A 15,910-nucleotide genomic window follows, 5' to 3' on the forward strand; every position below is an offset into this window, starting at 1 on the left:
CAGGGGTGGCCAACCCGCGGCTCGCGAGCCGCATGCGGCTCTTTGCCCGTCAATGTGCGGCTCTTCCACCCATAAAAAAAAAATTAAAAAAAAAAAATCTTTTTTTTTTAACTTTTTTTCTCCTTTTTTTTTATGTCACTCATTCCATAAGGACGTAGAATAAACATTTACAATTTTTTTTTAAATGGTCCATTTGCATGTTCTTGGTATCTGAATCTAGGGACATATATGGATCAGTGTCAGAAATAGTGTGTCTGTTACTAGGCTTGAGTAAATTGTAATGAACCAAAGGAGAATATCAATTCTATTTAAAAAAAAAAATTATCTTCGACTGTAAATAACACCATGCTAAAATTGACCAGACCTGAAAAATTTAAGCAAATGAATAAAGGGAAGATGATTAAACAGAAGGTTTTGTAGATACAGTACTGAATTCTGCCATCTTTTTTATAATGTAAATTTCTCCACCATTCTTCATCATATTGCAACACCGTTTTTTGCAAGACGTTCACAGAAAGGTAGAGAAACTAACTGCGTTCTGTTTTATGGCAATAACGTTCAGGTTTGTGGGAGATAATCCCAAAAAATAAGAGAAATTAAAAAGTAAATCCAGAAGTCAGATGATTGACAGGGGCTGGTGTGAGCTGGGTAGGGTAGTTTTTCGAAATTTGAAAGCCCTGAGTCTCTTCCTTCAAAAGACTACACTCACTTTTGGCTGTGCCACTTCCTCCTGTCAATATGCGCCGGTTTCCGACTCAATGCCCTGAGATTTCTATAATCTTATATTTCACTAATAACAGTTAAAATAATTGGTAAACAAACATAATGCTGAAAATATACACTTTTACTGTATATCTCGGGCTTAAGAGGTTAACCCTGTGAGGCCCAAATTAAAAAGAAATTAGCAACTTCAGAGGCCAGAGGGTGGGACATATAAACACATTTACTATCAAATAGCATTGTGAGGCTGAACAACAGGACCAATTGACTATACATGTGCTTAAAGGGGAACTATCTTATAAATGGCTTTTTTCAGTGTTTACCATTGTTTCTTAGCTATGTGGACTTATATTAATAGGATATATGTCTCTAATTCTCATATTGGCGAATTCTTCCAATTCTCCTCTCACAATATTCACCCTCACTGAACTGAGTCATCTGAAAATGTGCATATCTGTGATGTCAGAGATTTCTCAGCTGCATAATAATGTGGCAGTTGATGTGGCAGTTGGCACCAGGCCACACAGTGGTTGGAGCCCAGCCTCAAAACGGCTTAAGATCTTGAGGTAGAAAAATGCGGTTTTTAGTACTTGATTAGAAATACAAAACAATGAATTTTTTTTGAAAAAACCTAGGTGTTCCATAGACTCACAGGAATTGTGTAAAAGTGCCCAAATAGTGAAAGAAATAGTAAAATAGTTCCCCTTTAACATTTTTTAAATAAACATTATTTTTTTAAATGGCTAAAAGTGATTTTGTAATTTTGCAACCGTGGGTCTCACAGGGTACTTTTAACCCTGTGAGGCCCAAATAAAAAAGACATTAGCAACTTCAGAGGCCAGAGGGTGAGACCTATAAACACATGAAGGGTGCCGTGACTGAAAAAAAAGGTTGAGAAACGCTGGTATATGGTGTGGCTCTTTGTGGTACCACAGTCATTTTTTTGTGGCTCTTAGTCTCTGACTGGTTGGCCACCCCTGACCTAGATCGATTATAGTAAACTTCCTCCAATTCACTACCAAAGAGATGGTCATCAGTAAAGCCTGGCAGAAGAAGATCGAGATCGAGGGCAAACGCTTGTCGTTTGACCATGACTACGCGACAGCGGTGATGCAGAAGAGAAGAGAATACAGCGGCATGAAACGGGCACTGAAAGGAAAAGGGATTCGGTTCCAGACACCCCTCGCTAAGTTCCGAATCCCCTGGGACTCCGGCACACGCACATATGAAAGCACAGAGGAAGCTGCACAGGATTTGAAGAAGAGAGGAGTCGATGTGGAGGAACTGGCCTCCCGTGCTGCTAGAATGGAGCAGGACGAGCGATTACAGCGAGGACAACTGTGGCAGCGCGCTGGAAGGAAGGAGAGACACCAGGGAAACGCGAGCGAGAGGGAGAAAGGAATAGCCCAATGAGCAACGAACAGACTGCAGGACTTTTAATGTACCACCAGCAAATAAATCTCAGGGTGAGAAATACATAGCCTAATAAGACTGGTGAGTTAATTTAACGTGAGTAGCCTGCCCGAATATGTCTAAGGACTATGGGCTGTATTGTGTTGTTTTGACTCGCTTAACGTTAGACGTTCCGAGTTTTTGTTGGATCTAATGCGGACTAGCTGTAAGCTATTCACGTGAACGCTGAATAGCCCCTTACCCAAATGACTGGATGACTTAGTCTCCCTTTTCATAGTTTAACAGACTCCACTTGATTATTGAAAGACCGACCGAGAGTCACTCAGGCACGCTGTAGGTAGACTAGACACTTTCTCTTTTATTTTATAGCTCTCTTTTTTCATGGGGGCCTGCACTTGAGTGGAGCTTATCCCCCCCACCCCCCAACGGGACGTAAGCCATGGGATGGCGAGCGAACGTCTGTTTTTGGAAGCCAATTGTTGTTTTTGTTAATGTTACACCTGTTCTCTGTGTATGTGTCTAACTGTTCATGTTTAGTAATGTGTGAATTCCGGGTTTACAGTGTCAGGTTTATGTTGTTAAAGCACATAAGCACAAAGCAGTAGAAACGTTAAGGTGGTATCTATAAATGTAAATGGTCTGGTTAACCCAGTTAAACGGAGTAAAGTCATAACCAAATTGAAACGTGAAAAAGCTCAACTTATCTTTTTGCAAGAAATGCATCTCTCTCAGATGGAGCACGAGAAACTCAAGAAATATGGATATAGGTATACGTTCTATAGCTCGTTTAAATCGGGTCATAAACGAGGTGTCTATACTAATTCCCAACTCATAACATTTTGAACTTATGAAAGAAAATGGCGGCTGGGTGGCGCAGCGGAGATTGCGCTCGTCACCAATGCAAGAGACTCCGGTCTCGAATCCAGGTGTCAGCATTGCCTCCGGCTTGGGCCGGCCGTCATACTAACTCGATTGGCAGAGTTAGTGGGAGGGAAGTCGATGGGGTGGTAATCTGGCATTGTGGACAGCGACTCCTAGAGGTCGGTTGGGGGACGCCTGCACAGCAGAGACAGGAAAAATGGCGGGGGCAGTGTGCGCCTCCTACACGTTACTCCTCGCCAAATGAGAGTCCGCGCTGGCAGGTGAAAAGATGCGACTGGCTGCCTGCACATGTATCGGAGGAGACCTGTGAAGGGCTTCTATCCTCCCTACAACCGGCCAGTGCGGGGCATATGCGAGCAACGCTCAAGACGGGAGGGGAGAATTGGCACGGCTAAATTGGGATGGGAGACAAATTGAAAAAGGAGGAAAAAAAGTGGATAAAAAAAAAAGAACTTATGAAAGAAACTAATGATAAGGAAGGACGCTATGTCATGATAAAATGCAAATTAGAGGGCAACTTGGTTACGCTGCTGAATGTATATGCCCCACCGGGGAGCAACAAAGGTTTCTATAAATTCATATTTGGTCTGATAGCAGCGGAATCTGAGGGGATACTAATCTGCAGGGGAGATTTCAATACTATTCTTAGTCGTGAGCTGGACACTACAAGCCATAGGGTAAACAGGACTCCACAGACAAAAATAATTACTGCTTCACTTACAGACTTAGGCATGTTTGATTTTACACCCACTATTCTGTTCCTCACTCTGTTTTTTCAAGAATTTACTATCTTTTTATGTTTAGAGGTGATAGACATAGGATAAGGGATTGTACTTTGGGAACTACTGACATCAGACTACTCTCCAGTCTATATGACTTCACACTTGGATGGTAGGCCAAGGAACACACTATGGAGGCTTAACACAGGAATAATAAATAACAAATCAATTAGTGAAAGTATTAGGACAGAAATAAAAACATATATAGAGAATAATGATAATGGTGAGGTTAATCCAGTGATTGTTTGGGATACTGCAAAAGCTGTGCTAAGGGGGAAAATTATTGCCATCACAGCAACACTGAAGAGGACGTAAGAGCGCAAATATCAGGATCTAACCCAAAAATGGACATTTCTAGAACAACAGCATAAAAATACTCCAACTAGTCAGCCGCTACAGCAAATTAGGGAAACAAGAAAATTGATTGACTAAGTCTATAAAGACGACATTGAGAAAAAAATCTACATTTTTACGTCAAACATATTATGAATCAGGCCCAAAGGCTACTAGATTATTGGCCAGAAGGTTGCGAAAGCAACAGACCCAAAATACAATTAATAAGATTAAAGATCCCTTAACTGGAGAAGTGTCCAGTAATTTGGAAGATAATAGAGAAGGCCTTTGAATCATACTACAAAAACCTATATACACAACCAGCACAAATAGATAGTGAAGCCACTATTTCATTCCTGAGGTCTATTGACCTGCCCTCAATTGGCGAAATGCAGAACAAAATTATAACTGCAGAAATCACTATAGAGGCGTTAGACAGGACAATATCTAATCTTAAAGCTAACAAATCGCCAGGTAGTGACGGCCTTCCAGCAGAATGGTACAAAGCTTTTCGCCAGGAAATCATGCCATTGCTGTTGGCCTCTTAACTACACTCTTAGAAAGGGCAATCCCCCCTCCCTCCTGGAGGGAGGCGACTATAACAGTACTTCCCAAGGAGGGTAAAGATAAGGAATTATGTAGCTCGTTTAGACCAATATCGATCCTTAACTTGGATTATAAACTGTACGCCTCCATTATCACGAGAAGATTAGAACAGTTTTTGCCAGACCTAATAAACACTGACCAAACTGGATTTATATCTGGTCGCCAAACCCAGGATAACTTAAGACGAACACTACATATTATGAATCAGATAAAACAAACCAAAATGTATTCTGCCTTAAGTCTGGATGTGGAAAAAGCGTTTGATTGTGTGAGCTGGGACTATTTATTCTTGGTACTAGAAAGGTTAGGATTCAAGGAAGATTCAATTAGGTGTTTTAAAACTATATACAAGACCCACAGCGAGAATAAAAGTAAGCAGTCGATTAACAAATCCAATCGCCCTAGAACGGGGTACACGCCAAGGTTGTCCATGTAGCCCCGCCCTGTTCGCGATTTTCATTGAACCGCTAGCCCAAGCAATTGGGGAAGACCCCAATATAACAGGTATTAATATAAAAGAAACAGAGCATAAGATAGCATTATACGCGGACAATGTCTTAATTTACTTAAAGGTCCCATGCATTATAAATGGCCTTTTCCAGTGTTTAGCATTGTTTCCTAGCAATGGGGGATTATATCAATGTGGTCTGTGTCTCTAATTATCATATTGACTCATCAGTCTAGTCTCGAGTTCATGAGATCTTCCCTCACTCAACTAAGCCATTCTGATTTGACTGTTTTGCTGACGTGAATAAGGCACTGATCTGCATAACTAACGCCCCCTCTATGGTTGTACCGCAACCACGCTCAAAGGCAGAGCGAGTGGAAATACCTGCACTTCCTCAAGCGGGTGCAGACAGCTAAGCACACACGCATTTACACACACACAACCTGGACCGGCGCGCGGGGAAGCACTAAGCACACACGCATTTACACACAACCTGGACCGGCGCGTGGGGAAGCACTAAGCACACACGCATTTACACACAACCTGGACCGGCGTGCGGGGAAGCACTAAGCACACACGCATTTACACACACACACACACACACACACACACACACACACACACACACACACACACACACACACAACTAGGGGTGCACCGATATATCGGTCAGGTATCGGTATCGGCCGATAAGTGCCTTGTTGACTGCCATCGGCCTATCGGCCGATAAGCTCAAATGTGCCGATGGCAGTAGCCGATAAATATCCATCAAATTGTGTCGCGTCAATCTGGTCCACACATTCAAACTTTGAAAAAAACTTTCAGTCAAGCGACCTGCACAACGCCGCCCCCACACACACACGCTACTGCATCAAAGTTACTACTTATGATTAACAAAGGCATTCGTTTTGTGGCATTAACGTTATATAGTTACACGTTCAATAACATCAGCGTATTTACCCGAACATAGCAAGCATTACTCATTCATATCTCAGTTCCTTCCTTTGCCCAGAGAGCCCGTACTGAATTGTACCCATTCTGCAATCTGTTAATAAAGTTTTCAATCAGACAAATTTATAGAAAAGCTTTTATTATAACATTTGTTGCAGTAAAATCATTATGCCTCGTTTAGTACTCCTGTGGAGCGCTGGTAGTCTACTCGTGGGCCGCGGGGGAGCTAACTTTATTAGTTTTGTTGTTGAGCTCTCGTTAAAATCAATGGCGGACATCCCGGAAGTAAAAAACGAATAAGCGATTGCCGATTGGTGGTAAGAACAGCAGAGGCGGGTGCAAGCGGTGTGACGTAATTGACAGAATCGACTGTCAATCAAAATTGTTCTGTTGCATTGCTTTGGTTGAGAGATAGTGCTCTCCTATTAAAACTAATAAACAAGTCTTGAGCAAGACAAGTTAGTCTGTTATGAAAGCCAGTGAGTATTGTATGACTCAGACTTCAGCAATAATCATGACTCATGAGCATTATAAAATAAAAACACACATGGCATGGTGGAATTAATACCATAAACATATTTCTTGATGTTTAATTTTTTTAAGTAAGTAAAGATGCCTATGTTCATATCGGTGAGCACAATTTGTAACACAAAAAGAGAGACGTGTAGCCTATTTATTTATTTAATATTTTATTTATAAATGTTATTATTATTTTATTTGTTGCCATGCCTAAAATAATAGTCAAGCATAGGGCTAAAACATTTTCATAAACAATAATATAATTTTTTGTTATATGGTTATAATAAAAGCTTTTCTATACATTTGTCTGATTGATTGATTGAAAACTTTATTAACGGATTGCAGAATGGGTACAATACAGTACAGCTCAGTGGACTGGAAGATGAAGACCAGAAAAAAACGTTATGCTTTTTTACATAAGGGTCCTCCATTTTCAATTCATCAAAACATTTATAGACATACAAATATACAGTAGTTTCATAAAAAAAAATTAAAAATAACCCCCCCCCCCACAAATATCGGTATCGGCGAATTGTGTTAGTTGAACAATCGGTATCGGTGGCAAATGTTCATATCGGTGCATCCCTACACACAACCTGGACTGGCGAGCGGGGAAGCACTAAGCACACACGCATTTACACACAACCTGGACTGGCGCGCGGGAAAGCACTAAGCACACATGCATTTACACACAACCTGGACCGGCACTCGGGGAAGCACTAAGCACACACGCATTTACACACACACAACCTGCTCCGTGTCTCTCTCTCTCTCTCCCTCTCTCTCTCTCTTTCTTTCTCTCGTTCTCTGTCTCTCTCTCTCTCTCTCTCTCTCTCTCTCTCTCTCTCTCTCTCTCTCTCTCTCTCTCTCTCTCTCTCTCTCTCTCTCTCTCTCTCTCTCTCTCTCTCTCTCTCTCTCTCTCTCTCTCTCCTCTCTCTCCCCCCTTCCCCTGCCTGCCAGTCGCAGACTGTGGGTGACTCACTCAAAGCGCTTATGGGCACAGCCCAGCCAAAACAGCTTGAAATCTTCAGGTCGAAAAATGTTGCTTTATATTAAAAATATAAAACAATGAATTTTTTTGAAAGAAACTTTACAGATGTGTTCCATAGACTCACATGAATTGTGTAAAGTTGCCCAAATAGTGCAAGGAATAGCAATGCATGGGACCTTTAAAAAAAACTCTAGTCTGATGCTCCCTAGACTAATGGACCTTATTGAAACCTATGGTCAACATTCGGGATACAAACTAAATATAGGAAACACACAGATACTTACCTATAACTATACCCCCCCAAGAGAAATAAAAGAATTACAATTTTAATTGGAACATGAAGTCCATAAAATATCTGGGAGTATGGCTGACTAAGGACTTAACAAAATTATATGAAGCTAATTACCTGCCCCTAAACACACAAATTAAAAAAGATATAGAAAGATGGTCATTAGCCCCCCTGGATTTCACCTCCAGAATAGAGTCAGTGAAAATGAACGTAGTCCCTAGAATACTGTATCTTTTCCAGTCCCTGCCAGTGGAAATCCCTGCTAAACAGTTTAACGACTGGGACAGGATGATTTCTAGATTCATATGGAGCGGGGAAAAAATGAGAATTAGGTTCCGGACACTTCAACTCCCTAAAGAAAAGGGAGGCATGTCCCTCCCAAATCTGAAGGAGTATTATTATGCAGCGCAAATAAGACCTTTGGTCTGTTGGTGTGAAAGGGACTACGAAGCGAAGTGGAAGGACATTGAAGTGAAATCAATTGATATACCACTCCAGACAGTAATTGGTGATAGACAGCAGGCCAGGACCCTATATAGAAACTTAAACCCATTTATTGTGCACACCCTGCGGACATGGTTCAAAATTGTGAAACAATTCAAGTTAGAAAAAAGGATTAGGATCCTGAGGTGGTTTACCTTCGACTTAGGATTTAAACTAGGGATGTCCGATATTATCGGCCTACCGATATTATCGGCCGATATCGGCATTAAAATGTGATATCGGTTGATATCGGTATCGGAAATTAAGAGTTGGACAATATCGGTATATCGGTATCGGTAAAAAAGCCAATATCGAGCATCCCTAATTTAAACCAAGAATGTATGATCAAACATTTAAGGAATGGGCTCTCCGAGGTATTACCTCATTCTGCACAATGTTAGAAAATGGAGAACTTGTGAGCTTTCAAACCTTGAAAGATACATACGGTTTGGATAAACACGACTTTTTCAGATACCTACAGCTACGCCAGTACTTTCTAAAAGAGGTAAATGAGTCCAATACCCCGATAGACAGTGTTATTCAGATATTTATTCAGGCTTACAAAAACAAGATGAGTAAAACTGTGTCTAAATTATATAATAGCTTTGTTCAGGCCAGAACTGACTCCACAAGTTACATTAAAACAAATTGGGAAAATTTATCAAACATTGAAATAACTGAAGACGAATGGGAGAACATGTGCAGAACTCAATGTAGCTCGACTAATTCAAAAACATGGAGAGAATTCTGCTGGAAAAAATTTACTAGATTCTTCATAACCCCCAAAATCAAGTAGGCATAGAGCAACCATGTTGGAGACAGTGCGGCCAGAGGGAGGCAAACCACTCATATCTTTTGGAATTGTCCAGGTATTCAACGTTATTGGCAAGATGTTCACTCCACCATGCAGGATATATTGAGTTTTAAGATACCAGAGACCTTCTCCTATTTGTACCTGGGTAACTTACCTGAGGAATTAGTAGGAGGAGACAAATATTTGATAAAAATATTTTTAGCAGCAAGTAAGAAAGCGATAGCATAGCTATAATATAGAATATAGTTATAGCCCTGCAAACAAGGTGACCGACCCCATTGGTTTAATGCGTGGCAGCACATAGCCATATCCCGTTCTCAGCGTGGCAGAGAAAGAGTTAAGCCCTAGCCATATTTACTGAAAATCCGCCTAAAAATACATACCTAAGTAAATGGAAGATTGCTCCACTTCTACAAGGTTCATTTGCATGTTCTTGGTATCTAGGGACATATATGGTGTCTGTTACTAGGCAGAGTAAATTGTAATGAACCAAAGGAGAATATCAATTTTCTTTTCTTTTTCATCTTTTTCATCTTTTTTTTTTTTTAAGATTTATTTTTGAGCGTTTATCGCTTTTCATGGTCAGACATGACCGACAGATGAGGAGAGGATGAACGAGAGAAGAGGTGGGGAAGACAAATGTGACAAATGGAAGTCACCAGGAGTGGGAAGCGAACCCGGGACGGCCGCTTCGCGACGCAGCGCGATACATGTTGTGCTACTAGAGCGCCATCACGTGTACAAATAATCTAAGCAAATGAATAAAGGACAGATGCTTAACAGGAGGTTTTGTAGATACAGTACTGAATTCTGCCATCCGGACACATGCCATTTGAAATATGATTATAGAATATCAGGCCTATAAATTACCATATTATGGCCAAGTCACACATGGATCGGGCCAAATCTCTCCTTTCCAATGGCAGAGTTCAATCTGGATTTAGTTTCACCAGGCGCCCCTGACAGTGCAGCAAAAACCGTGAATGAAATCTACTGTAAGTACAGTTACTTTTTTATAAATATATATGTACATTTGTCCGCCATTTTTCATCAGATTGCAACGCCGTTTTTTGCTAGGGGTTTACAGAAAGGTAGAGAAACGAACTGCGTTCTGTTTTATGGCAATAACGTTCAGGTTTGTGGGATATGATCCCGAAAAATAAGAGAAAGAAAAAAAAGTCACGCTAGAAGTCAGCTGGGAAGTGTCGTTTTTTTCTTTTTCGAAAGCTCATCGAAAGCCCTGGGTCTCTTCTCTCAAAAGACTACACTCAAGTTAGGTTGCGCCAAATCCTTGTCTTTTTCCGACTCGATGCCCTGAGATTTCTATAAACTCATATTTCACTAAAAACACTTCAAAATCATTGGTAAACAAACGTAGTGCTGAAAATATACACTTTGACTGGTGTTTTGACTGGGTTAGGGTCTCTATTCTTGGCTACATTTGGGAAAAAAACATTCAACATTCATATATTCTGTAGAGATGGATTTATGGCGTGATTATGATATCAATATCGTACCGGACCCCTCGGGCTTAAGAGGTTAATATCTTTAGAAACTTTGTGTTAAATTGTATCTCTCCGTCAAAATTGAAAGTGTATATCTCTGTAGCATAAAGACAGTGGGCATCAGGCATATAATAAAGACTTTGCTCCCCTTCGCTTAATTCACTCACAGCTCGGGCTGTCGGTGTAGTAGAGACATGATCATAACCAGGTTTTTGTGCACATGAGTCTCCCGAACACGGAAAACCAAGCACAGCATAATACCTCCGCGGAGGCATGACACATTCACAGGTAAGGATAGGTGCGGAAAAGTGACCATATCTCAGCGTAGGAAGCTCTGATCGACTCAGGCTTGGTTTTACGTGTTCTGGAGACTCATGTGCATAAAAACATGATTGGGCATGTTAGTAATTATATTCACCAAGCCCATTCATATAATCGACTGTATGCAAAGCATCTGTACACATCCTGGTGTGTGAAGTATCACCTCTAGTAGTGAATAGAGTCATTGAATAGTGTGTGGGAATCTTTTTCAAGCCTGATGTGAACTTCACTGTTCCACCTCCAGTGTGTATGTAATGGTTCACTGTTCCACCTCCAGTGTGTATGTTATGGTTCACTGTTCCACCTCCAGTGTGTATGTTATAGTTATATTAGTAATCTGTTAATAAGGCTCTAATACAGTGAACACTTCATATTTTGTGTCCTAGACTGATTAAATTCTCCATCTTTTTACAGTGCACACGTCTGTTATAAGCCTAACCCTTACCTTTTCCTTAAGCTGGCTAGAGATGTCACCCTAGCTTAAAATAGAGATCACTTGCGTAAATACAGCAAATATAGGGTGGTTGATATCCTAATCCGTTTAAATCTTTTGCCAAAAACTAAATGTGCACTGACGATGATCCTTGCACGGCTGTGTTTTCCTCTCAGATTTACTGGCATGGAATGTTGCCAGTTCCCGGGAAATGTGTAGAATCACTGTTTTGTCAGATTTACAGCAGCAGGTACACTGATAGATGGATGGAAGAAAAGAAAATGTCTATCTAATGAACTTATTTGATCCCCCTCAGATTTGACCTTCAGCGGACAAGACCTTACCGACGGTAAGAATTACTTATTTGGAGAATGATATTGGTTGATATTAACTTAGATTAACTGGTGGATTAATTGGTTGCTTGGTAACTAATTAGTGGTGATGAATACAGAGAGGGAAGAAACATGTTATTCACCAAATACTATGAATGTACTGTAATCTGCCAGTGGTGAAAACACATAGTGGCACCTTGAGAAGCAGTGAAGACTAGACCTCACACATGGCTCACAGGGACAACATGACCCTGTGAGCCAGATGAGCTCAGTGGTACTGTTACAAAGGGTCAGATTAAACCGAATATATATATTTATTGCTTGAGATCCCCTGTATAATATTTGTATATCGTTTGATATCCCTTGTATATTCTTTGTACATATACACGGAATATCCCTTTACCTAGGTACAAGCCAGACCATAATATTCGTTCTCCTATTGGACAGCGACCCCTAGGCGCCAGCGACCATACCCCCAATGGCGAGTTCAAAGCCACCGCCAAGGCTTGTCTCAACATGTCCAGGTTTGCGCAGTAATACGAGACAGAACTGAGGTTGGCACTAGATAATTCACCTTACGTATAAATACGGCGCAGGTGGAAACAGCAGCACTTACTTCGTTCAGTTCGCTTAGTTCATTCAGTTCATCATTCGTTCAAAGTAACGTATCGTCTTATCAAACGTTAAAGCCTTCACCACGAGTCAACGACCAAGTGAAGTGAGCAACTTTGCGTCTAAATGGAGCACTTAGAACCGCGTGCGAATAGGATAGTAAAAGTGTCAGAGCTTAGTGAAATAACGTCAAGTTCGACCTAGTTAAATGTGAAGTATAGTGCACAGGAGAATCTACACCGGCGAATGCAGAGCCTTTTCCGGCTGGATTATATTGCTTTTGGTACTGTGGCTGCTGGAGCAGAGAACCGTCTACCCCACTGCTGTGTGGGATCTACCCGTGAGGAGCATCACTCGAGCCCGTCTCTAGGAAGAGGCTGGCTGGCTTTCATCCATGCTGTCGCGCATACTTGGATTATAGCTGCTGCTTTTGTCTGCCGATCGAGGGGAGTATATGTACCGCCTCCCGTAGCTGGAGCTTATTGATTCCTCGTTGATCCAGACTTTTGCATTCGAACATTCCTCTCCCCTGCTGGCTTACAACCGGAGGGAACCCCCTTAGTATCTCCAGCTGACTACGAGTGTACCTTATGTAATTCTTATGCTACAGGTGGTATTCAATTATACCCATCTTAATATGCTCATGGACTTACGCTCTTGACCTACTTAAGTGTTCTTCGCCATATAAGCGCAATTCATAATTTTCATGTTGTAACCTATTGTTGCTTGCTATAATAATAAATCCCTCAAAATAGAACTTTAGTGTCATTGAAGTATTCTTGTGTGGGTGTTCACCATATATACCGTGTACTGTATGGCCAGTAATTAAAGTACATAACTAAGTAGTGGTTTAATAATACCATACTCTCAATACAGTCAGGGAATTGTACCCCTCAGTTACACCTATGCTTGACTATTATTTTAGGCATGGCAACAAATAAAATAATAATAACATTTATAAATAAAATATTAAATAAATAAATAGGCTACACGTCTCTCTTTTTGTGTTAAAAATTGTGCTCACCGATATGAACATAGGCATCTTTACTTACTTAAAAAAATTAAACATCAAGAAATATGTTTATGGTATTAATTCCACCATGCCATGTGTGTTTTTATTTTATAATGCTCATGAGTCATGATTATTGCTGAAGTCTGAGTCATACAATACTCACTGGCTTTCATAACAGACTAACTTGTCTTGCTCAAGACTTGTTTATTAGTTTTAATAGGAGAGCACTATCTCTCAACCAAAGCAATGCAACAGAACAATTTTGATTGACAGTCGATTCTGCCAATTACGTCACACCACTTGCACCCGCCTCTGCTGTTCTTACCACCAATCGGCAATCGCTTATTCGTTTTTTACTTCCGGGATGTCCGCCATTGATTTTGACGAGAGCTCAACAACAAAACTAATAAAGTTAGCTCCCCCGCGGCCCACGAGTAGACTACCAGCGCTCCACAGGAGTACTAAACAAGGCATAATGATTTTACTGCAACGAATGTTATAATAAAAGCTTTTCTATAAATTTGTCTGATTGAAAACTTTATTAACAGATTGCAGAATGGGTACAATTCAGTACGGGCTCTCTGGGCAAAGGAAGGAACTGAGATATGAATGAGTAATGCTTGCTATGTTCGGGTAAATACGCTGATGTTATTGAACGTGTAACTATATAACGTTAATGCCACAAAACGAATGCCTTTGTTAATCATAAGTAGTAACTTTGATGCAGTAGCGTGTGTGTGTGGGGGCGGCGTTGTGCAGGTCGCTTGACTGAAAGTTTTTTTCAAAGTAGTAGTAATAGATTTTCTTTCTCTTCTTCAACCTATCAAGTGCATGAGAATGGATGTGCTATAATTTCTGTTTTTAATTTTGAATACATTTAATTGAAAATGAATTGGTCCCAAACATGGCACATTCCAAAATGTCAACTTGTGATTCTCGCGTGTCATTTCAGCGTAAATGCGATAAGAAGTGCGTCTGCAGTGGAACGAGTACAATCTGTGTACACGATACCTTACTCACCCTCACTGATGTTGTACAACACGCTGACGTCTGGTATGAAACCAGCCAAACCCCTGACCTTCACTGCTGGTGGCAGCTCGGGGAGAGGCCCTGACACGCCAGAGGCCAAGTCAGGCACAGGGGAGGAGGTCAGGATCAGGACCTCCGTTTGTACCATTTCTTCTGCACCCTCTTCAACCAAACAGATTGGCGGTACGACCTCCGTTCCCACAGAACCTCATCTTTCTCCCACTTCAGCCATCACACTGGCAAAGCCAGACAGCAAAACACATGCCATACCTCCGATGGCCCCGATAGCCTTGGAGAAGACCATTCGCGAGGACAGACTGGCTCAACAGAACAAGAACAAGAGTGCGGAGGTGAGACTGCATTTCCTCTCTTATCAGGGTAGGACATTTAGGGAAAGAAACATGAAACACCAGAACTCAATCAAATCAATCTAAACTATTCTTCAAAAGCTTTGAAACACAGTATGTGCAGTTAGGGCCCGGTTCAGAGTTCAGGACTGTGCTTAAGTCCTCAGACTTAATACAAAATCTATGCAGGAGAAGAGTTGGTATTCAGACCTTTTTCTTTAATAATCTTTTTAAAGCAGCCCAACAGAGGTTTATTGTAAAATGCGGCTTGCATGAAATGTCCATTGGGTTGCTTTAAAATCGAGCTTCAGTTTAATATTCATCTTGTAATAGATTTAAAACATGTGATGGAGCATTACTAACATGAATACCGCCACACAACCATCTATGAACGCTCCAAAGCACTGAAGCCTTGATTGATTCAGTTCCACAGCTTTGACAACATTTGATCCATTATCAGGGATGATCCGCGTCTGATCCTCTTCATTTGGACACAAGTTGGACATGGACTCTCTTAGTCCATGAGCAATATTCTCTCCTGTGTGGTCAACAGGAAAGTACTAGGCCGTTTGCAGGCAGTTACTCTTCAACTCAAAGTCGTATTTTTTTTTATCCACTTTTTCTCCTCCTTTTTCTATTTTTCTCCCATCCCAATTTAGCCGTGCCAATTCTCCCCTCCCCTGTCTTGAACGTTGCTCGCATATGCCCCCTACTGCCAAAGTCGTTATTTATGAAGTGCGCGGTGAGACGGAGATACGGCTCGTCGTCCTGCTCCACCACATATCGGTTGTTGTTGCATAGTACTCGACCTTTTTCAGCTCCGTCTCAAGTTTTTTTCAATCTTTTATGCAGCATTCGGATGGGTTTTTTAAACCTTCACTACACAAGTGTTTATCTCTGAAGTCGGGCGGCGCAACAGAAACATTGAAATAGCTTGTCATCGAGCATCCTCTCACTGGTTGCCAGGTTTCTTTCTTAAGGAAGTTTTGGGCAATACAATTTTTAGCCTGATGACTATTGCCAGTCCAAGAGAAGAAATATTATACGAAAGCACCTTTTACTAAAGACCAATGCTGTTCCAAGAGTGGAGA

General features: G+C 41.1%; 1 protein-coding gene across 1 annotated transcript in view; it reads left to right on the plus strand.

Moving 5' to 3' along the window:
* LOC311245121 (uncharacterized protein) overlaps positions 1 to 15,910 on the plus strand; it is a 226,948-nt gene that overhangs the window by 62,827 nt on the left and 148,211 nt on the right. The window contains exons 11-12 of the mRNA XM_084334913.1: positions 11,804 to 11,836; positions 14,396 to 14,822. Of these exons, the coding sequence (XP_084191039.1) occupies positions 11,804 to 11,836; positions 14,396 to 14,822 (460 nt within the window). The remainder of the gene's footprint in view (positions 1 to 11,803; positions 11,837 to 14,395; positions 14,823 to 15,910) is intronic.

This window comes from Notolepis coatsorum, assembly GCF_963971535.1.
Source record: "Notolepis coatsorum genome assembly, chromosome: 1".
In the NCBI taxonomy this organism is placed as follows: Eukaryota; Metazoa; Chordata; class Actinopteri; order Aulopiformes; family Paralepididae; genus Notolepis; species Notolepis coatsorum.